The sequence below is a fragment of the Lepidothrix coronata genome, unplaced genomic scaffold (genome assembly GCF_001604755.1).
Source record: "Lepidothrix coronata isolate B3197 unplaced genomic scaffold, Lepidothrix_coronata-1.0 Scaffold195, whole genome shotgun sequence".
NCBI classification, from domain to species: domain Eukaryota; kingdom Metazoa; phylum Chordata; class Aves; order Passeriformes; family Pipridae; genus Lepidothrix; species Lepidothrix coronata.
In genome coordinates, this window is record NW_016690375.1 from 114,941 (window position 1) to 138,888 (window position 23,948).

Here is a 23,948-nt window from a genome sequence, read left to right on the forward strand (position 1 = left end):
AAAATGCTGGAGGCTGTTGCTAGGAGACTTGCTGAGGTAGTCAGCTTTCCTGTGTACTGCAGCAGTAAAAGGACTTTTTTTTAATAGCTAATAACCTAGATGCAATAGTTTCTGTTACACAGTAGAGATTCCCTGAAATTAAGAGTTCAATATTGATAAACTTTATAATATCAGATACGGCCCTCAACACGTGCAGACATTTAGAGCATACAAAGAGAAATGACATTGTTGTTCTCTAGCTGTGTTCTCTGCTGACTTGAGCAGAGTAAAGCCTTCCATGTTTCAATGTCTTTGCTTCAAAGTTCTAATGCTCTAACAGGTTGTGAGTGATGGGTTCATCAGCTTGATTGGGGTTTTTGACTCTTTGTCTGGGACCTGCCCTGGGGTAAAAACAAGGTACAAGAAACTGCTAGTCACTGTGAAGAACCTTGCTGAGCTAGGAGAGGGGTGTCCATTTCCTTGTTTCATGAATGAGAGCACATAAACTCTCTTAGATCAGACTTATCTCTGGAGTGAGTCAGACCTGCATCTGACTGTGTCTCCTGCAAAACAGAGCTATAATTTGGGATGAGGTAATGAAGCCATAGTGATGATAATGCAAACTGTGTAAAAAAGGATACCTTTGAAGCAACAAGAGACTTTTCTCCATTTTCTTTTTCACACAAAAGGGCATTCTTTCTTTCTTACATTGTATATTACATAGTATATAAAGACATACAGATATATCTGCTAAAACTTTGACATGAATAAATAACTGATGTCCCAAACCTTGACATTAATAATTCATCTTACATGTCAAAATCAGAAGCTCTTTTGTGAATGGCAACTTGAAAATTGACCCTTTTTCAATTTTTTTGGGTAACCAGCTAATGTACAAAATATAGGTTTGTACTGATGCCATCTTAGGTGAGGCAAAAGCAGGAAGATGTCTGTGGTCATGTCATATTCCAGTGAGAGCAAATGAATTAAGCTACTGAGTTTCTGTTATAAAAAGGGAGTCCTTTTTATTGCCAGAGCTTGTGGGCTTAGCTAAAAATCAGGTTTTTAGTTATCAATCTCTTGTGGTTTTTTTTTTCACAGGAAGTATATCTAAAAGAATAATTTTTACTTCCTTTCTGAGTCCACATTTAGACTTAATAGCAGTCCTACAGCAAATATAAGTGATGGAAGGTAGGTGTGCTACACAGAGCAGAGAAAAGAAGTTTCTGCATATACAGTTTTCTTTGGCCCACCCTTTATATGCCAGTCATCAACTATGAAAGAGAACTCTGTATCTTACTGTAGGCATGTGCCCTGGAAAGTACTTCTGGTAAAATTGATTTCCTGGTTTTGTATAGATCTGCAGGGAAAGCTATGGTGTGACAGAGCAGAAGAACCTGATTGAAGATGGAGATAAAATTATAGTGCAGAAGGAAAATAGGTAAGCGAAGGGTACGTTGGGATGGACTCATACTTGTGGTGAAGTCGGGTGCAATGCTGCAGAAAACTTATCTGAGGTGAAACACAGGAGAGAATTAGTAGTCACTGCAAATAAATTCTTAAGACCAGTTGTTCAAAAGGTACCAGGCACTAGTGGCACTTGAACAAAAAGCGACTTTTCATCATCTTTCCACCCATGTTTGGAAAATGTCCCACACACTTTTGGACAAACATCTTCCCTATAAAAGGCCTTCATGTAGACCCTTGGTGGTTTTCTCATTTTAAGTAGAGATTGCAGTATGATTTTGGCCCTTGAAGGTTAATATCCCTGATGGCTCAGACAGGAACTGTACATGACCAACAAAACTGAATCTGGCAAACTTGTTTATACTCTTAATTCTGGAGCCGGAAACACTTTCCCTTGAGTACACCCTGACCACCATCCCTGATTACAGCCATTAGGACATACTGTACTTGGATTCTTTTCCATTTGACTGAACACCCCAGAGTTATTACTAGCACAGCTACCATTTTCTCCCCCTTTTTTTTTCCAGCTGCTGAACTATTTTCTTCTCATAATCCTGTAATGGGATTTCTATAAATGCCATTATTACTTGAAGCACTGTTCAGATTCTTACTCTGCTGGCAAAACGTTGTGATCCAGTGACTACTCTGCAACATGGTTAGGGGCTTGTGCTAGGATTGCTGAAGACCTTGCTGGAAGCCTGGAGATGAAGTAATTTCCTATTAATCTGATTATTTAAAAGGGTTCTGATTCCATCTAAAGCCATTGCTGTAACAGAAGCTTTGTCTGTGTTACCTCCTTACCTACCTTACGACTGCCCAGCATGGTGCAGTGACACAGCCAAATAGCTGCCTCCATGCAAAACCTACAGGGAGATGAAGCAGTGTAATTCTGGCTCCCTGCAAGGAGAAGATGGACTTCAGATAAATAGAGGAGAGTTTAATTTACCCTTGCAACAGTGAAGGAAAGATGAAAATGGCAGTGATAGTACCCTTTAGGTGTTTAGGCTGGGCACATACACTCAAGAGAAAAACAGCCATTTTTCTACTGTGTGCCATACAGTACAAAGGATATGCCATACAGTACAAAGATTTTAGCTGAGCAAATGTTTGGGAAGAGCACCCAGGTTAGCTTCTGCAACTGTTTATTAAGTCAGGATGGGAAACATGAGAAGAAAATCCTTAAGGAGAAAGGCTAGTGTGTAGCTCCACCAGCTTAACATTCCAAAATTCAATTGCTTCATCTTGACTGGAGTTTTGAACTCAAGCTAACCTCTAAATCCAAGTCTAGACATGGCTGTCAATTTACCTTACAGTGCTTAATGACTTCCTCCACTTTACATTTAGAGGCCAGGGACCAATTTGCTGTCCCTGTAGCCTGAATAGTTTGCTGTGTGCACGTCTCCAGGCACTGCCCTTCCCATATGAGGAAAGTTCGTTGGGAACTGAAGAATGCACAGGATTGCTTTCACTGAAAAATGCCAAGTAGGAAATGCCTGTATTTTCCCTCTCTACTTTGGAGTTCATAAAATGTTCTTGAAAAAGAGTTCATGACCGTAACAGCCGGAGAGGTATTAAGCAACAGTTAAGTGCTTAATCAGCTTGGATTTCCCTAATGCTCAGGTGACTATTGGGAAAATTACAATAAAACAAATGCACTGGAAAATAACTCCTCCTTTGCTATAGGATTTCTTATTCCAAGTTTTCATTTTTGTTAGTCTGCTTCCTTATATCTTTTTTTACTTTCTCACCTATCCCTTGCTACTCTTGCATAGTGTATGTGTTGAGAATTCCTCCACCAAAAGGCCAAAATATTTCTTTCAGTTTTGATGTCCTCAGCTAGAGATTGAGGTATTGGATTCTATGCTGTTCTCTGATCTGCTTGTCCTTTGAGTGCGGGTGGAAGCTGGTCTTAAACATCAGGCAAAAATGATGCTGCCACACACAGTGGTTTCATGTCCCAGTTTGCCACATTGCCTGGTGCTCTATTCAGATGTTAAAAAAAATTAATATTGGGAAATATTTTAAGTCACTGCACAAATGAAATTCTTGTTTGCACTCAGATCTTGGTGCTTTGAGAATAGGAACAAGAGAGTAGAATGAAGCTGTTTAACCTCCCAACAAAGTCCAGAGACTGCCACAAGTTTCTTGCCAGTGACTACAGAATGTTGTCTTTACTTTAGTGCTGTTCTTGGGAACCCTTGACAGAAAACAGGGTTGTCATTCTGACAGGAGTCATTCTCTTTGCCACGTACTCCAAATGCACAAGCCATATGTTTATTTAACCAGAGTGCAAAGGCTGACGAAGAGGTTTATCTGCTTTCATAGGCTGTTTTCTTGCTCCGTAGTGAGGGGTGGTGATTTCTTTTAGTAACTTTCTTTGGGGAGGGAATTGGCAGTTTCAGATGCAGACTTCAGAGTAGGATTTCCTCAGTCTGCCCCCGGACTACAGCTTTGGCTTTGAAAGTGCTGAACCACTGGTGAGACTTACTGGGGACTGAATCAGCAGGAGCTGCCTCTGAAAATTAACTACACTAGGCTCTTGGTTTCAGAAGTGATAGTCTGCTGGGCACTGTCTGTTCCCTCTCCCCAGCAGACCTCTTGCTCACAGCAGCCTGGCAGGCTGATGTCACAGTGGGTGGGCACAGACCCCTGAGCTGAGTAACCCTGGACACCTGTGGACTGAGAAGATCTGTAGGTTATTTCCTGGACTTCCTAAACAGAGTGTTGCAGGAGCTGGACCAGAGGGTGAATATGTTCATTTGGTGACTGTATCCTGCTGTTTACTTAACACAGCCTCTGTGCAGGTCATGGCTCCCATAGGGAAGAGGGTTCTGTTCCTGACACTTCCCCAGTGCTTGCTGTCACTCACTTTGTGGGCAACTAGATACAAGGCAGTACAGAATCTGGGCTGCTGGGGAATAATCTGACACATGGTGGTAATTGCTGCTGAATACTTCGTCCATGTTGCAGTGACTCAGTGAGAGGAGGGCAGCGGGTTGAACCTGTTGGAGACTCAGGTTTGCCAAACACATTACAGGCAGAAATAGGAAAACTTAGCAGTGCTGCTGCTTTGGCATACAATTAAAAGTGCTTTCCTTTGCCTGCTTTCTCTCAATGCAATAGGGAAGAATTTGTTGAAGCCTATGTAAATTACATCTTCAACCTCTCCATCCATGAGTGGTACACGGCCTTTTCTACTGGCTTCCTGAAAGTGTGTGGTGGGAAAGTCCTGGAACTCTTCCAGCCCACAGAGCTCAGGGCCATGATAGTTGGAAACAGTAACTACAACTGGGAGGAACTGGAGGAGGTAAAGCTTCCCTCTTGTATTTTTTTTCTTTTTCTCAAGTACCAGGATTGTGCAGTTGCACGAGGTGGGCATTAGCCTATGTCATGAGATGTAATAAGCCTGGTGTCTTGTCTTTTTTTTTTAAATGCTCCTTGTACACCTTGCTGTCATTCACATGAAAAGTTTTTTACTGGGATGTCTTGCTACTGATGAAGCTCAGGGAGGAAATTCAGGGTGAGGAAGGATGGGGAGAAGGACTTCATCTGCTGTTTTCAGGGATGAAACCTGAGACTGAAGGGAAGACACAAAGTCAGGGTCTTCACCTACAGTGAAACTCAGTTGCACAAGGGCAAAAAGTGCACAGCCAAGGGTTCAAAGGGGAGTCTGGGCACCAAGTAAGAGTTGTTATCTCTCAAAATTCATGGATGAGCAAGTTATTCACTCTGTCTCAGCCTCAGCAGTGCAGCACACGTGATCCTCTTCATGAGTTCAGCCTGTGAACAGGCACTCCAGGATTTCTTGTGACACCTGTAATGAGCTGAACAGCAGAAGCCTTATGTCTGCCTTCCTCACATTGCTGGGAGAAGCTTTGCTGGGTCTTTGAGCTATGCTATTGCCCAGCACCCATCCTGGGTTCTGTTTCAAAACTGTCAGGCACTGAGCTGATGTCAGATTGATGTCAGATACTAGAAAAGATGAGGTGTGGGTTCTGCTTAGTCTTTGCTTTCTAGTGCCAGCTGAAATGATGTGATGTTTTGATTTTTAATAGAGTGCTGTCTATAAGGGAGACTACACTGCCACACACCCAACTGTGAGAATGTTTTGGGAGACCTTTCATGCATTTCCCTTGGAAAAGAAGAAGAAATTTCTCTGTAAGTATCTTGCAGTGGTGCAGAGTGTCTCCTGAAGACTCAGGTGGGAGTGGCTGCAGAGTTTCATTGCATTAAGTGCTAGAGGGTGATCCAGCATGAATGGCTATCTCCTGAGTTATCTGCTAGTCAGATCTGCTTTTTCCCCTCTGTTGTGTTGGGTTTTTTTCTTCTTTTTTGTTAATTTTTATCTTCAGAATCACTAGGTGTGATACCTGCAGAGCAGGATCCAGTGCAGTCTCTCACTAGGTACTGGTGAGTTCTATCTAACATTAGGTGAACCTCTTCCCTGTGGGGGTGCAGAACACAGGCACAGTTACTCAGAGAGTAATAGTGACATCTCCATCCTTGGAAATACTCAAAAGCTGGGCACAGTCCTGGGCAACTGGCTCTAGGTGGCCTGCTTGAGCAGAGGGGTTGGCCCAGAGGACCTCCAGAGGTCCCTTCAACCTCAACCACTGTGATTCTGTGACTGCTGGAAAGACAAAGGCCAGCGTTTTTGTGTGAGGCTTTTTTTTTTTCTCCAAAGCAACAATCAGTCTGCTTAGTTGTTCTGCATGTTTGAGTTGGAAAAGTGGCTCAGCCAAAACGTGCAGGCTGAAGTCAGTAGCTGTAGAGAGGGTCCCAGGACTCCTGGTACACAGCAGAGGCTTTAGTGGGTATCTCCCCCCGTCCCCTCCCCAGACCACCATAGGATGGTGCACGAGAGTCACGCTCAGGGGGCAGAGTGACTGTGGTGGGAAGCAGCAAGGAGGAGCCCCCCCAATCCTGGCATCCAAGGCGGTGTGCCTGGGAGGGTGGCTGGGTCCCCTCTCTACAGGGATGTGCCCCTGCCATGGGCATCAGGCAGCTTGGCTTTGCTCCTTTTAACTTGTCCAGGCATGAGAGGGAACTTTTAAGGGAAGGGTGTGCTGTGGGCTGTTCAATTTACACATTTGTGCACCCAGCACCAACGCTGCTCTCCTGCTCTGTGAGCCAGCCGTGCCCTGCACGGAGCTTGGTCAGGGCTTTGGCCCCTCCAGGCAGGTTCTCATGGCACAGGTGGGGATGAAGTTTGCCTTCAGGTGCAGCCCTCAGTGGGAGGTCACCTGCCTGAACTGTCCAACCTTCCCTCTGCTTCTCCCAGTGTTTCTGACGGGCAGCGATCGCATTCCCATCTACGGCATGTCCAGCCTGCGCATCATCATCCAGTCCACCACCAGTGGGGAGCAGTACCTGCCCGTGGCACACACCTGCTACAACCTCCTGGACCTGCCCAAGTACAGCAGCAAGGAGATCCTCAGTGCCCGGCTGGTGCAAGCCATCGATCACTATGAGGGGTTCAGCTTGGCCTGACCGGCACAGGAGAGGCACAGACACTTGGGTACAGAGGCAGAAAACGATGAGCTTGGGTTTTATTTTTGTAAGGGAATGGATCTGAACAATTTTTGGAAAATATAAATAATAATAATAATAATAATAGAGATTAAACAGTCTCACCCTGATGCTGCCAGCATTTTGTGGGGCTTCAAGTAAGGCGAGGCTGTTGCTTAGAATTTCCTTATCTACTGAATGAAATCAGTTCAGTGGGCATTTCTGTTCTCCTTCCAACTTGACATCACTGCCCTCCTGGCAATTCCTTGTAGTTTGCTTTTATTGCCCCTATACACACACACATACACACACACACTTACCTCTGCTTTTAATCCAGTTTAAATATTTTGATGTTTCCTTGCATTTAGGTTATGGTGGAAACTGAGGATCTCAGTAATCTCCTCTTTGAAAAGCTGTGATTTCCCCTCACCCTTTTTTCCTCCCTTTTTAAATGCAAGCTGGTTCTTGCTTGCTTTGAATGGAAATATCCCCTCTGCCCTTTGGTCCTTGGTGGATGGTACTGGGCTGGGATGTCATTTGTGACCCCCAGAGCAGTGCATTAGTGATGCTGTGTCTTTTTGCATCAGGCTGTCTCATGGAAAATATGGTGGTTTAGGGGCATTGGCTTGTTTTTCCTCACTTGTCCTGTGTTTTGTTTCCAAGCAATGTCTTCTTAAAGAAGCCTCAGAGTCCTCTGGAGCGGGGTTTGTGTTCAGGCTTGTGGAAGGACAAACCCTGCCTGTAATAACGGGTTTCTCAAATTGCCTCTCTTGTATTGTGTGTTTGTTTTGGCAAGTCTACAGACTACATGGGTGGATTTTGCTGAGCCCTGTTTTTCCATCCAAACAGACCTGTTATTCCAATACAAGGTGAGGTGGCTGCTTTTACCACTGCCACCTTTCTCCAGAGGAGTCACGTGTGTGTGTGTGAATGTGCGTGTGCCAGGGTGTGTGAATGTATGAGGTGTTACAAGCTCTTCAGTCTGGTCAGGTCAAAGAAAGGAGCACAAGATCCACTTTTGAGTGATAGCTCTCAGAGATTGGTTTTATTTTGGCAGCTAGGGTTAATTTATTTTGCTGTTTGAGAGCAGCCCCTTCACTTGATAGCTGTTTTGCTGGGAGGACCTGAAGGACAATCTGTATGAACTAGACTGGAAATATAGAAAAATCACTACCTAAATCCATCCTGTGTGATTGGAGAGCCTTTATCTTTTCCCCCAGTCTCATCACCCCATTAAAGAAAATTTGAATGATTCTTCCCTTCCCCTTCCCCTCCACCCCCCCAGTTTTTCAGGTCTTGATGTAAATCTCATTTTAAGCCTAGGGTGGTTTTGACATTGACTTGTTATTAGGACATAGTATTTATGCACCATGTTCAATAGACAGTATTGAACTTTGCACCTCGTAACAAAAGGTTTGAGGCTTCTAGGTTGTTTTTTTTAAGACAAGCTGTGGGCTACATGGAGAGCCCTCCAGCCTCTTTCTAATGCAGCATTTAAGATAAATATACAATTATATCAAATGTTTATTTTCGATGTGTGTGTACATAGTACAGTATTATGCAATAAATTTGATGTTTAATTCTGACTGCGTGGCTGCCTTCTCGTCTTGGGAAGTAAAGGAGAGGCTGCTCCAAGCACTTGGCACTGCCTCACCCCCTTGCCTCACCATACCTCTGAGCACGTGGAGGGAGGGTTCTGCTTTCCTGTGCCTTGGACCTGGTGCTGCTGCAGCCCCAGCCCCAAGGCACTTTGCTCTCTCCACAGAGAGAGCAGGTGTGGTTTTATCTGCCTGTCATGTCTCAGACAAAGTCAGGCAAGTCCTCTGTGGAAGAGCTGGGAATTGAGACTGAACCTGTGTCATTCCATCCCTCTGTGTTTCTCCTCCTTTCCTCCTGGCTTGCAGGCAGCAGGGTGTGCAGCTGTGCCTTTCCTCAAGGCAGTGAAGGTCACCAAGGCTTCTCCAGCTTGTGTCCTCCCCTGCCTGGTCCTGCAGACCCCTTGGCACAACATCCCCATGTCTCCTGTGACCTGAGCACCCTGAGGTGTGTGGTGGGGCCTGAGCTGGGTGCTGGAGGCAGCGAACCTATGGCAGCCCTGCAGTACCCTGTGCCCCTCCTCTACCTCAGACCCACCGCTTCCTTCATTCATTAACAGCAAGTAATTATTAACAACGGGCCTGTGTGTGCAGGAGCTGTGGCAGCAATACCAGAGGAGCTGCACCACCAGACACTTGTAAAGGGAGAGAGTGTGGGTGTCCGTGTGGCCAGGATGCAGTTTGGGGGTTGAGAGACTCCCTCATGCACCAAGGCCCATCGCCCTGGTTGCTTAGGGAACCCCCACCACCTCACCCCAGAAAGGGCCCAGTGAGGGAGTGCTCAGCACCATTTGTCAGCTGCTGGGAGCTGCAGCCTGAGGGTTCAGCCAGCAGTGCACATAACCCCTATATACTCTAAACACAAAACAGTGTGTGCACATTACTCTGGGATCTGTATTGTATAACTGAGTAAGGTCTAGATAGATACTGTTGTATAGTAGTGTCTATAGAGCCTAGATTTTGTATACAGTGTATTGCATGTGTTGCATTATTGAAGATAACTTGTATTACAATATAGAGGTGAGTATATGTTTTACATAATATATATATGCAAAATGTGTGTATATATACATATTTATACATCACACACACATTTCTTTTCCAGTATTAAACGTCAGCCATGTTCAGCTGAGGAGGAGGAGGAGGAGGCAGCAGGGGCCAGGGCTGTTGTGTGAGCCACTTCTGTATTGAACTGAGCCAATCCATGGCAACATCCCACACGGAACAAAAACTGTCACCAAACACCTGCAGTCAAAACAGTGATATTTTTGTGTTTTATACAAAGTACAAAACATACACATAAGGGTTTTCAATTAATTTATGTTAAAAAAGACACCAAAAATTCAATTTAAACTTATATAAATCAAGCCCAGAGTTGCTAAGCTGTCATTAGCTGTAGAATGTACTGGCTGCGTGAGAAATGCAGTCTGAAAAAAGTGATTATTAACAATTTTTTTTCAGTCAGGCGCCCAGAGCCCACCCTAGTACTGGCTTCTGCACTCCAGCCAACCACAATATTTGCTGTACATCAAGTTGTTTGCATAACTGTATCTGGTTTGATGTATGTACATATCCATATGCTAGGAGATGGTTCACTGCATGCAGGTGTCCGAAGGGAGGTACAGGATCACTTGACCATGCAAGGTCCAGCAAGTGTGCAACGCTGTACTGAGAGTGACCATACAGGTTGGTTAGATTTGACTGCCCTCTCCAATAGCTGGAAATGTCCATCCATACCCATCTCCAAGGGCAAGAGCCTTTCTCAAGTTTTCCATTAATCTTGTACATGTGGAGCACCAAGACACGCAGTGGGTGGAGGTGAGCTGGACTCTCGGAGACAATTTATGTGTCTCACACCCCAAGCAAAGGGCCTTCAACGCCACACGCCGTGATGGTCAAAGGCAACAAAACCTTAGTGACCCCTGGAAGGAGAAGGAAGAGCCCAGGAACTCCTGCTCAGCCATCAGCATGGCCTGCTCTCATTTTGCATCTGTGCGTGTTGTCCATCTGATGTATCCATCGCAGGCTACATTAGCAAAATTAATTACACTGCACCAGACCCTCTCTGCCCCACTTAGTCGCCCCTTTTACCACCTGTGGGTTAATTTGTACTTTCCCAGTATTGACATCAGTGCAGAATTTAATTTTGACTCGACCTGTAACAAGTTCAGTCCAGTTTGGCTTTTCCCCACAAAGTGGCAAGGAAGAGGAGGAGTTCATCTCAGCCAGCTGAGGTTGGGGTTACTTCATTACTACTTTAAAAAAAAAAATAAATGCTGAAGTGCATTTGAACACTTTTGCAAAACCAATTGCTTTCAGCAGGACCAGGCTTTCACCCTCTGCACCTACAAAGAATAAGCTCCTGAGCTTTTCCAGTAATGGCACTGTCAATTTATCATTTTATGGCTGGAAAACAATTGTTTAAGGCATTGTTTAAACGTTTGCAAGAGAAATCCCCTACAGAACTAGATTACCAGAACCACTGGGCTGTATCCCAAGGGTAGATGACTGCTGTCACTTCCCCTCCCTTCCCTGTGCACAACACCAGGCACACAGTCCTGGCTCTGCTGATGCTCCTGGTGCCAACCACACTTTTCATAACACATGCAGGGGAGATTGCTGGAATCAGCACTCTCTAAGTGCAGTCCCTAGGATAAGGTTCTTTTTGCCCTTCAGGAATATGGAAGCGTCCAGAGATAGGAAGGCAGTGAGCCACCATTTCCACTAAGTTATCCCTCACTAGCGGGTCAGAGAATGCACCTCTTGCTACAGTTTTCAGATGCAAAACTGACTTCCCTATCTGCACATGAACAAAGTCCCCTCCTATGCTTGGCTTAGAGAAACCAATCTGCACCTGAATTCCAACAGCCAGGAGATGTTTGATCCCTCCCCCAGGAGATGGGGAATAGAAATAATGAACCCAAAGTGAGACAGAAACCAACTTGAAGTACAACTCCATGCCCTGTGTGTACACCTGGCACCAAGCTGGTTCACATGTGCAAAAGCCCGGGCCAGGTTCCCAGCCTCTGGCAGCTGCATTTCTAGTTGTCCCAGCCAGCAAGCAAGGGGAACAGAGCAGCCCTGGGATGGCCCTGCTGTTTGATGGCCACCAGTTCAACCCCAGCACTGGGCCAGTGGCTGGCACAGCTCTATGAACAGGGAGAGCTTCACCTCCAGGCACTGTCACAGTCCTCCCGAGAAGACTCCTCAGGCTTGAGGATGTCTGGCAGAAGAACGTCCCTCTGAAATTTGCACCAGGAATAACAACCCATGTGTCAGAAGAATGATTAAAAGATAAGATGCTTTAATTTCACTGCCTTTAACATAAACATCCATTATTCAAACTGTTTACTCAGGAGTAAACGGAATAAAACCAAATGCAACTTGTAAGAATGACAAGTTTTTCCTCTATCTTTAACTCTTGCAATCTTATTTTGTCCACAACCCATTCATGGCCATCATTTACATAAACCACAATGATTTATTATACCACAATGTGGTAATATACACACGTCTGAAATGGCCCCGGTGGACGGGAAGCCCAACAGACCGTACTGCCATCTACAGCAGACAGTTTGTTCTAGCAACATGAAAACAGGTTGTCTTATACTAAACAGCTTATTTATATCACATTAAGTACATTTTTGTACAGTACTTCACACCTTTTAAAAAGCACAGTCTTGTATTTAATATTCTCCAGTCAATAGTCATTGACGTTGGCACAGACAAATTATCAAACAAAACACACAGTTGTTGCTTGGATTGACTTAGTGTGGCAGGGCAAACGTAACTCCTGGCTATTTGTGGTTAGTGGGAAGTCAAATCATTTGTGGGAGATACAAAGAGAATGTTTTAGTGCTCAGGAGCCCTCCTCCTTGTGCAGGCCTGGGAGAGGGGAGTCACAGCATCTGCAAACCCAGGACTAAGTTCAGCATTTGTACACATCTTTCCAGGACTGGAATTTTAAAATTCGCTTCTCTACAACAGTCTTTTCTAGCAGTTCACAACTAGGCAGATGAAGTTTTACTTTCTTTTTGCCATGGAGAAAGACCTGAACAGTTTAAAAGGAGAAACTGGCTAGGTGTGGGTTTTTCTTTTAATGTACAATCTCAGATAACAGGTTTTGTTACTTTTAGTTTTCAAAGTCCAAAAATATAAACTCTCTAAAGTGCATAACTGTACTTACATTTCATAGAAACTATCTGAAATTCTAGCAATATACCATGTAAACAGCAGTAACTAAGCATCAGAAAATGCTACAATCTCATCAGTTTAAAAATAAAATGGACTGTTCCCTACATATCATTTATCAAGATTTGTCAGGGGCAAAACCCAGCAAAACAGATAATTTATCAGTACACAGTGCAAACAGGCTTTTAAAAATAAGCAGAGAAAACATACTCCTGGGAAGCCTTGGCCCACTGAAAAAATGCATGATTATGAAAAAGGGCAGAAATTGCTTCTCTTGTCCATTTAAAGGTGTCGAGGCCCAGATTCAGCAAAGCACTCAAGCTTTAGTCCATTGTAATTCAGCAAAATCCCAAAACAGACCAGCTTGAGGTACATGCTCACCATCCAGGTTTTTGTTTTGTTGAACTGGGCCTGAACAATACAAAAACGAGCCTGTGCTAAGCACCTTTTGGTAACTCAACATCCTTTCTCATCCCACACTTTTACTAGCAGAGTGACACTGCAGCCAGTTTGGCTCAGCTGCCTTACCTAAAATAACTAGGGAGTGCTGTGAGAGGAAGAGCCTGCACGAACAGGCTGAAGGACAAAGGCACAGCTCTGGTTTCCTGGGCTGCCCTGTGTTAGGACAGGGGTTTACCCTGGTCAGGCTTCCCTTCCAGTCAAACACCTTCAAAAGCACTTTTTGAGCCCATCTGTCAGCCCAGTTAACACACCCAAAGGATCAGTTTTGCAGAGGCAGAGTCCCACATCTTTCAGGAGATGAGAACTCAGCACCTCTGAAAAGCCAAGCTCCAGGTCAGCACACAAGTCCTCCAGACCACTGGGAAATATGAAATTCAGTCTTTGCTGGTTTTATATAAAACAGGCAATTCTGCAGTCAGTAAAAAACCAAACCAACCCATAAGTTCCCATCCTAAGTGCTTTCACTAATGCAGATCAGTGCCTTACCTATCAGGACTAGCAATGGGCATGTGCAACCCACTGGGAGATGGCTGCCTTTTGAAGAGTTCATGGGATCCTGAAGAGACCAAAACAGCAGCAGTTTTGGCAAGAATTAACACAGCACATATGGCAAGTGAAACTACCACAACCCAAATACAATTATTTGTGAGCTTACTTGCCTGTAATAAAGAGGGAAGGGGGAGGAGTTATTCTGGGAGTCCTCTTGGCTCCTCTGGTGCAATGTACATGAGGCCTGGCTACAACTGGCACTTGATTTCATCTCAGCCATTTGGCTTCTGCACACTGGCAAGGATCCCCTGGGGAGCTAAAGCACTATGGATGTGCTCTCCCTGGGACATCAGGGTCAAGCCCTGGCTTGGGCAGACCAAGGAGTGCACTCAAGCCTCTGAAGTGGGAGAGCAAGCCCAGGTGGTTCAGGACTGCAGAACTGTGAGCCCTCAGCAACTTGCTGCCTTTCTCCTTCAGGCAGCATGTTTGACACAAGCACCTGAATCAGTTGTCTCAGGACACTTTTCTGAAAGTCATAAGCAAATTTGAAAACACTGAACTGTCAAAACTTGCACTCGAGACACAGGTCCTTTCCACAGGCAGAACATGGCTCTGGGCTCTCAGTTCCCTGCAGTATCCTCTGTGCTGCCATACCTCCTACACACTGGGAAGAGACCATCCTCTGCTGCCATCATCACAGTGTCACTGCTGCAGCCCACATGGTTGTGAGGTACATAAAAGAACAAAATTTAGGTTAGTGAGTATGTGGGACACCCATGTGGACTGCTCAGCTTAGACTCAGATGTTTGTATCAGATGATGAACTACTGATGGGGAGGGTCTTCCAGATATCTTCCAGATACTGTACACCAGATATTTAACCAACTACCCAAATCCCAAGGGATTCTGACTTTAAGCTTTTAAAACCTCTTCTCTTCCCTGTTGCCCAATCATAGTCATAATGTCACAGTATCGCCTTCCAAGTGGAACAAGCTGGCAAGAACCTTCCTGCATGGCTCATTTTCTTTACTATCCCAAACAGATGTAGGTACTTCCTTCTACTTCAGTTGAATTGGCCATCAAAAAAGTGGGAAGAAAACCCAACTCAAACCTGGGCAAAACTGCAACTCATACCAGCTCTAGGTGATGGTGACGAGATTCTTAAGAGCATTTCTCCAGAGCAACAGAAGATGCTGGACTCCAAACAAAAGGTCAAAAGTCTGAGCAAATCTTTACTGTAGCTACAAGAGAACAGTCTTGGTGCTACCTGACGTTCACATGAGAGCAGTCAGGGCGCTTGTCTGTTAAACTAAGGTAGAAGCTATTTGATGATTTCATTACTATTCATCCTACTGTGCCTCTTGCTATGAAATCCTGGGAAAAAAGAATAGCACGGCTGGCTTTGATATTCTAAATATTACAGGATCTGTAAGCAAATCAATACAGAAGGATCCCTTCAGTGCAGTCACTGAGCAGTGTCGTATCTCCTACACTGGCAAACTCCATTTTGGGCATCAGGCCTGGAGAAAGAGTGGTCAACGGTGAGTGTAGAGAGTGACAGAAATCCACCTTTCCTCCCTCTCCCACCTCCAGGAATGGCCCTTAAGTTCCCAGGGAGCTCCTTAACTCTCCCCAGTCAAGCTCCCGCTGCATCCACTTCATGCATTTGTCCATTTGGTGCTCTCTCCTCTTTGTTTATTGGCAAAAACAATCTCCTCCTTTACATGATCTTGGAGCTAATATCTCTTTTACTGATCAGGACTTCCAGCAGCCTCAGCTTGGCCTTTATCTGCTTGTATTCATTGTACTCTTCTGCCATGGGAGTGCGGTCTTCTTTCTGCACATTCCTAGTGGGAGTGAAAGCAGATCATGAAGATTTCTGTAACAGGAATGCCCTCCCCTCAGCAGCCTCCCTCCGTACCCCAATAAGACCAACAAAGCAGCTCCTCTCTTCTACTCCTCATCAGAGAACAAAACCATCACTTTTATTCTTTGAGAGGAAAAAAACAAAATGAGGGGCAAACGATCTGCTCCAAGGAAGTGTGGGACACTTGTGTATTGAAGCTGAACATTATCCCATGGTTCCAAATGGAAAACTTTATTTGAAACATGCCCTGCTTCTCTGAAATCGCCAGCCTCTACACAACAGCTGGAAAACAACTCAGGAGCCACCTGAGTGCCAGCTTGCTAGCCTGACAAAATAAAATACAGCCTCCCCTGGCTTGGCACCACAGCACTTGTTACAGGAACAGGCACAATTCTGAAAAAGAACATGACATCTGATCAGATTGCTCTTAGCTTACAAGAAACCTTTCTAAGTTTTCAGTGATTTTACAAAAACCTCTAAGGATGATGGCTGGTGGCAAGAAACAAACAAGATAATTTACAAATATAGGAAAACATTCTATCAGCTCATTAATGAGGGACATTTTCTGAAAACAATAAACCCAGCTACACTAAGGCAGAAATACTTGTTAAACTAGTGTCTGAATATCTCACAGATAAGCAAGAATAGGACAGAAATCTAAACATATATCATTATGAAAGAAAATTATTTTCTTGCCGAATAACTCTTCCAACCATTCCTGTCAGCTCTGCTAGAGGCAGCTGGATTTTCACAGTCTGTACTTTTGCTTCCCTCTGCTTGTCCTAAGACAAAGTTTTCAAAGAGGCCATGGTCCCTGAAGTTCTTTGGCCTCTGTGTGTGTGTGAGTGTGTGTATGCACAAGGGGTTGTAATTTATTTTAATAGGCAACTGTAAGAAAAGTGGGTATTAAATGATGATTGTGAAGAAATACGTAATAGTGAATTCAGGTAACTTTCCATATTTGGAGCTCTCTGTAGATGCAAACCAGACAAAGTAGCTGAATAACAGAGAGAAATTATTACCTTCCATTTTGTCGGAAAAAATTATCTTCGAAGTCTCTCAACTTTTTTCTGATACGCTTTTTCTCTTCCCTGACTTCTTGGAGCTGCTCCAACAGTTCAGAGCTATTGGGTTTAAAGATAAATAAGATTATACATATGTACACAATTATAACAGGAAACATACAGTAAACCTACAAATGTATAGTTGCACGTATGCCAAGCAACAGAGCTGCTCTGGCAACCTCATGTTACTTGAAACCAAAAGCTCTCCAAATTTAGTTCAGAAAAACGATCATACACTTCAGCTGAAGCCTCTAAGGAGGTCAAGTGTGCGTTTCACAATTTCCAATTTCCCCAGGGCACACAACTCTATGAAACTTACTTGCTGAAGATGGGTCTGGGTTTGGTGACATTTACAGGTTCAAGATTCAATGGTCACAACTTAAGGCTACCACCTACATGTGGTTGCATCAGACTCAGTTGTTTGAAACTAGCAAAGCTAGTTCCACTTGACCTCTCCAAAACCTCAAAACCTTGTAGAGTAGAGGGTTTTCATGATAGAGGCTTGCCACTGGTGAGGTGGGGCTATTATTTAGTGCTGGAATACAAAGATGCAGAAGCCAAGTATGAGTATCAGGACAAGGTAGTTTCTTCCCAGACTCTTTCATATAAGGGTCTATTGCATTTAAAAATAAAGCACAAAAACTTCTCACTCGGATCATAAATGGAAAAAAAATCTAGACACTTTTCTGACAAATAAAATGCTATCTTAGCAAGAAATAACTTTTTGAAGTTGCCTGTGAATTTAACATACATGGATGCTTCATGGAGATTTGAAAGTCCCATATCCTGATTGCTCCTAGATGGCATCTTATCATCCACCGGGGAAACAAAGCCATCAGCATCATCTTCCAGCTGATCCAAGAAGCTACGCACGCTGAAATCTGTTTTCATGGTGATTGTGAAATCTGGCTTCACATTGCTGTCCTCCTCGGACCCCTCCTCTTCCTCCTACAGACAGGGACAGAGCACCCCCACAACAGAATAGGTTACTGCTTCCCTTCTCAGAAACAGGTTCCTCCTTTCACCACATGCACTGGGGAACATGTAAGAAAAGAAGTGGATGGGTAGAGCAAACACTTCAATTGCCAAGCGATACGCAGGACACCAGGAGACCACCAGTAAGACAGCCCATACCCAAAGCACGACAGAGAAACTGCAACCACCAGACTCAATTGGTTAAGGAGACCCAGGGCAACACAGCTGAGTAAAAAAAAAAATACCTGGGGTTCTTAGCAACACGTTGTCTTGTTTAATTTATGTATTCTGATGTAAATCAACCCACTTACAGTCATTATGCATACTGTCTAAAGCACATCAGCCATCCTCTGCCTTTTCCCTATAGCATACACCTGGCAGCATAAAGACTTCCAGGTTAAAATGTGGAATATTCTCTCAATAGTTGCAGCTCAACAGCTCTCTCTAATGGAGTGCTTGTAGAGTGATACCAATGAGCTCAGATCAGTCTTACAATTACCCAAATGTGGGATATGACTGACTGTAAAAGGACTGCTGTTGCTAACACGTTCCCGACATCAGCTCTGACCATTTAGCTGGAATACAGTAAAAATCGGAGTGGAAAACACTAAGTCTGAACTCTGCACAGTGCAATTTCCATTTTCCCCAAGGCACACTGATGAATTGGTTGTGTTCCAATTTTTTACAAAATTTATGGACATGAGATCTGAAAGTCCCTGCTGCACTTGGTATTCACCAATTCACAGCATTCTTGAATGTAGGGCTTGTCCTGTGACACTATCCAGAAATTATTTTAATTATCAGGGAAAAGGGCCAAGTCTCTTATGTATGGAGACATTTCTAGAAGGCAGTTTTCAACCTTAATATAAAGAATGAGGGATGAGTACGAGCAAAAGGTAGTAAACGCCAGCATGGGCAGTAAATCTCTTAAATATGTAAGTATGTGTGTATATATATATTTATTTTACAGCCACGTAACTCTAGCCAGGAAGGATCTAAGCACATGCATATCTTTAAAAGTGTTTCAGAGCTAGTACCACTGAAGTCTTCAGAACAAAAATATATTGTAGCATTGGGATCAAAAGAAGACATTTTCTTGACTTTTTTTTGGTGTGATTCCTTGTGAACAGTTCAATTATTCCTAAGAGATTACCCCTATATTTCAAGCAAAAAGGGAGAAGGTAACACTGGGACCTGGTCTAGTCCCATTAAATCGTCAAAGTCAATGATTCATAAACGCATACATTTAAATCAAATCATAGTTTGCCCAGAGTTTTCTTTTTAAGTTAAAGCTCTAGGCTATGATAATGCATTTCAAAGCCACAGGCCGAGAATTACAACCAAGCTTGAGGGTGAAATAAACATTAGCTGGGGAGAAGTTCTGAGTAGTAATAATAATAAAAGATACAGAGAAGTTTGAATGCATCTTAGGAAAATCTGCAGGGAAAGATAATTTGTGAAAGTTAAAGCAATACCTAGCGACCCATCTGTCAGATGTAAATTTTATAGCTTAAACAGAAGGCATGAATCAGCAGTCACATACTGTTCTTAAACCCTGCAAACAACTCCAAGCTGAACTGGAGAGGGAAGACTGTTCATTTACCAGTCCCCAAATGTGCTGTGCTGCCTGGACAGGTAAGGACAACCAGGGCTGCAGCAGAACAGCAGTCCTGCTGTGGCACGGAGGAGGATTTGCTAAGTCAATCTAAGCAAAACCAGTACATTTTGTTTTAGGAGAATCTCTCTGGCACCAAAGGAGAAGCTCCCATGCCCTTTCCTGGGTGAGCTTCTCGAAAGAAGTAAACAGACAATTCTCAAAGGCAGTGTGACAAACTGCTCCTGAGGACAGATGCAAGGTGTCTTCCCCATGGATGTCCATGAGCCTGTCTTGCCTCACTCCAGGGCACCATGGAAGGAAGAGAAACTGCAGAAATTTCATTTGTTTAGACCTCAGAGCCAAAACACTGCATCTGGCTATCACATTTTGCTGTTACAAATGAAAGAGCAAATTAAAAGGATTCTTAGCAAGAACTCAAATAGAAATGGCCATCTAAGGCCTTCCCTTTACACAAGTCTCACACAGGAATCTTATTTTAAACCTGCACCAGCATTTACACCTTGAACCAGAATGATCTTCAATGACTAGATCCATTTAGTGTGCACCTGCTTGGATCTTTGGGTAATCATGAGGTATTACAGAGTTACAAATATAAAATCTATAGAGTATCCTATCATTGGCACTCACAGAAAGCAAAAATCCCAATGATTTTTTCAACATTCAAAATATTGTATCAAAATGTTTGGTAAGGCTTCACCTCAAACACCTTTCAAGCTTTTAGCCAACTCTCCCAAATGCTTCCGAAAATCCCAGCCAACCAACCAAGGAAAAAACCCCAACAACCCAATTGTCAGAGGCCTGTCAAATAGTGTTCTGCCCATAGAGGATCTATGCAGCGGCTGTTCTGGGGCCTTTTGGCCATTCTGCTCTTTAGTTCTGAGTGAAGTTCAGTACAAAGCTGTCAGATGTGGCTCCACAGGGCCCCATTTAAGTGCTAATGGGCATGTAAGTGTTAACAGGCTTAAGGCTGTCATCATGATCTTCAGTCAGAAACCTCTCTAGGTTTCCATCCCCTGCAGGACACTACTGAGCCTGTTCGATGCTGCCCTGGCACAGCACCAGCCATGCTGGCCATTAGAGATCAGCATAACTGACAGCTGAAGTTCTGACTCTGGGTGCAAGCATAGGCGAAAAACAGAGAACACGCTAAAAGAAAAAAAACAGAAGCAAACAAAAATACTCCCCCACCAGAACACTACTGCAGATCTGATCCAGTGGTCATCTAGAAAATACTAAGAAGCTTAGTGATTATTAACCAGCCTCCAAACAGCAGCTCAACATCTTCAGTCTGCAATCTGGTATCAATGAATATGTGTCTTGAATAGTCCACTAATACACAATCTACTGTAACTGCTTAGTAATCAAATTACCTGGGATGTTTAAGTCTGCAGTACTTACACTACTAACCAAGCTCTGGCTGGGTAACAGATAAAATAACCCAAGTGTGCTGAAGCCCTTTTTTCCCCTGTTGCATTGCAAGGGTACCAAAAGTAAGCCAGGGCCCAGCTCCATGCTCTCTGTCCTGGTCAACTGTCGGACTTCACTCCTCAGGGGAAGGCCCAATATCATAGCAATCATCATCACCTAGAATTATTACTCCACAGCAGCAAGAGAAAAAGAAACACAACAATCCTGCCATCCAAATGACCAAGCATTAACTAGCAGAATCAAGTTGTTCTTACTTCCATCCTCATGTGACTTAGCTAGAAATACCCTTCACCAGGTGGTGACACAGAGCCTAGACAAAATAAGCACGCGAATGGGAGTAGGTCAGGATCCCGTAAGTGCCCCGGCTGGCTCCATGTGCAAGCGTTAGTTTTGTGAGAGCTCATTCCTGCCACGGTGCTGTGTGCAAGCCACAGATCTTTGGAGTGAGAGAAACTACCGCAAAACAAGTTAGTGTCATTAAAATGAAAGGAGGAAAGCAAATAAGAAAGAAAGAAACAAGGGTAATTGTGATTTTTATTTTTTTTGAAGCAAAATAAAATATATTATGTGCAGATGGAGGGGGAAGGAGAAGGACAGGAAAGAATGCAAAGCCAAGGAAATACTGTAGTCTTATCTACAAGGAAAGAATCTGATCAGAATTGGCGAGGCTTAAAGCACCTACTGATTTTTCAGGAGGACACTGCAAAAAAATCAACACTGACAAAAAAAAAATCAATCAATCATTCTCTTTCATTGGTATAAGGGGAAAATTGATGCAAACTGAGCAATTAGTTAGCAGCTGGAGGTCTTCACCTTTATTTCCTTGAAGAAGGAAGCTGTTTCGCCCTCGATAATTGGCTGCAGCAAAGGGCTTCTCCGCTTGCTGGAGGGGGAACCCTGTGACAGGTGTTAACAAGTATGTTACATTGTGAACCCCTTTCTCCTCCACCACCTGCTCTCAGCTCATTCTCACCCATACATTCACTCCCAGCTCATCGCTGGACCACCAGGAGAAATCTATTTCTCACAGAAAAAAACATTCCTGGCAAACCCCCTGAACCTTGGGCTGATTTTTCTCAGGATGTTGCTTAGCAAAGGATATCACTGCCAATCTCCTTTAAGAAAAAAGCTTGGATGCTAGAATACTAGCTGAGCAGTAAGTACAAAGCAAAGGCTGCAAGAAAATAATCCCCAGCCCAAAGTCCATACACACACACACAACATCTGGATGGTTCTCCAGAGCTACAGTGTAAGCTCAGCGGGGCTCTCCAGATTTGCTTTCCAGGAGCCTGATTTCCCACCAAAGTTCCTAATGATGCAGAGATGGATTTTCAAATGTGTCCTGACTCTGTATGAGCCTCTCACTGTTCTCACTCAAGGGGGCTGGGGAAAGCCAGTCTCATCTCTCCTCTGCTAGCCACTGTAAAATTTCAGGTTTGTGTCTAAACAGGACCTGAGCTCCTTTGAGAGCTTTGTGTTAAACTGCCCACAGCACACTTACATAGCACCTTCCTTCATGATTGCCAGCACTGTCTTCAAAACATCCATTTTGGGGAGTATTTTGCATATTCAGGGAGGAATAGCTTTTTGTTTTGTTTTAAATGCGGGACTAGGACCACCTCCCACTATTTGCAGAAAAAAGCCTCACTTCTCAGTGTGACTGCACTGAGTGATGCTGCCAGTCCGTTCACATCACTGGCAGTCTATAAAAAGTGGGCAGGACATCAGCACAGCTTGGGAACAGCAAAAAAAGTAAAGGTTCATACATGATGGACAGAGTAAACAGGAACCATGATAAAAGAATTCTCGTTCCATAGAAAGGCTCCAAGTATTCTGTGTGGGTTTTTTAGATCAATTTTTTTTTTAAAGTGGCTTACACAAGTTGTCTAAAATGACAGTGAATTTGCTCCCTAGAGGCTTATGTTGGGTTCCTTGGTTGTGGCTGTGTCTCCTTGCCAAAGCAACACTTTGAATGAGGGAATATCTACCACTTGCAGGATCTCTTTAATACAAATTAAGCATTAGAAGACTGCCAGTCCTTTTTTTCACCAAGGACACTGCTATGCCCTGTGGGATCTACGCAAGTCTGTGTTCCTGACACACAACTCTGTGTAACCAAGCAGCATGAAAGACCTACGGCTCAGCGTGGGTTGGTACGGAAAGGGAAGTGAGGCTGTAGCCAAACAGAAGATGATGAAATAACAGCAGCAGCCCAATGGAAAGAGAAGAAACAACACAAAGTGAGATGTGTCCCATGGCTCATGGGTGGGCACTTAGAGACCCTTGATCAACTTTGCCCTACTTCAGCATAAGGTGTGTCACTGATTCACTCATTTGCTTGATCTTTGAGTGATCAGGGAGGTTGGGACTTGGCCTTAGTGACTGTGTTGTATGCAAAAGTGTGGTGGTTCCTGCTTCCTCAGCTTGAAACCAAAGAAACAGCCCCCAAAAGAATGCTCTACTCACAATAATAGGGATGGTGCTGGCTCTGGAGAGGATCTGTTTGACCAAGCGATACCTGTCATACAATGGCTTCATCACCTGTCGTTCATTTTTGGTAACCTGAAAGGGAGAAAGAAGAGAGATCCATGAAGCCTGAAGCAGTACTCCACTCTTAACTCACATGCCTGCGATCACCATTAGTATGAGGAGGCTTGAAAGGAATTGCATGGAGACAACAGGAGAGCAGCATTAGCCCTGAAAGTGGTAATGCAAGTGCTCGTGTACTCATTGCAACTCCTGTGCCCAGTGCCAGCTGAGCTGTGGGGGGAGTGCCTTGTGAAGGTGGCTGTATGACACAGGTGGTTTAAATGACTGATTAGGTGTCATGTCCACAGCGCAAAATGACCCTCAGAGGCAGCAGTCTGTGCCTGCAATCACAAGTACAAGATGAGGTTTCCCATCCTTATTCCCGTGGCTGGCCCTCAGAGGCTGTACTTATGATTCGGGAAAAGAGCTGCAATGACTGGACATTACAATGTAAGGAGACTTTCCCCAAGCAGGTTAAACTACGGATTTCATAAAAACTGACTTTCTGGCTTTGTTATTCCTCCTAATTTCCTATCCAAGCCAGCAGTTTTTCACTTTTTTAACCCCCTAACCTTGCCCTCCACACCTCCTTCCAGTCACCTTGCTGGGGAGAAGTTACCACAGAGCTGAGAAGGGATGAAGGTGCCAGGGCTGTGTGGCATAAAGAATACAGAATAGCGCTGTAATGTCCACCTCAGGCATTCCTTACATTGCTCTGTCCTTAACCTCACTCCTAACTGCCTGTTGTGCTCCCTCCTCAGTCTGAGAGCATTAGAA

At 44.1% G+C, this 23,948-nt stretch overlaps 2 protein-coding genes across 12 annotated transcripts in view; one reads left to right on the forward strand and one right to left on the reverse strand.

Moving 5' to 3' along the window:
* Positions 1-8,540, forward strand: part of HERC3 (HECT and RLD domain containing E3 ubiquitin protein ligase 3) — a 48,565-nt gene extending 40,025 nt beyond the window's left edge. Inside the window, exons 22-25 of one of the 2 annotated variants that reach the window (XM_017831700.1) lie at positions 1,338-1,420; positions 4,570-4,753; positions 5,502-5,604; positions 6,728-8,540. In XM_017831700.1, the coding sequence (XP_017687189.1) occupies positions 1,338-1,420; positions 4,570-4,753; positions 5,502-5,604; positions 6,728-6,936 (579 nt within the window). In that variant the 3' untranslated portion in view covers positions 6,937-8,540. Of the gene's footprint in view, positions 1-1,080; positions 1,171-1,337; positions 1,421-4,569; positions 4,754-5,501; positions 5,605-6,727 lie in introns of those variants that run through there. The other variant, XR_001877564.1, reaches the window with a different exon arrangement.
* Positions 8,541-11,831: 3,291 nt separating this feature from the next.
* The window catches only part of FAM13A (family with sequence similarity 13 member A), a 166,750-nt gene continuing 154,633 nt past the window's right edge, over positions 11,832-23,948 (reverse strand). For 9 of the 10 annotated variants that reach the window (XM_017831702.1, XM_017831706.1, XM_017831705.1 and 6 more), the window contains 5 exons: positions 23,109-23,204; positions 21,456-21,539; positions 17,373-17,569; positions 16,580-16,681; positions 11,832-15,537 (listed from right to left, as the gene is read on the reverse strand). In XM_017831702.1, the coding sequence (XP_017687191.1) occupies positions 15,411-15,537; positions 16,580-16,681; positions 17,373-17,569; positions 21,456-21,539; positions 23,109-23,204 (606 nt within the window). In that variant the 3' untranslated portion in view covers positions 11,832-15,410. The remainder of the gene's footprint in view (positions 15,538-16,579; positions 16,682-17,372; positions 17,570-21,455; positions 21,540-23,108; positions 23,205-23,948) is intronic. The other variant, XM_017831704.1, reaches the window with a different exon arrangement.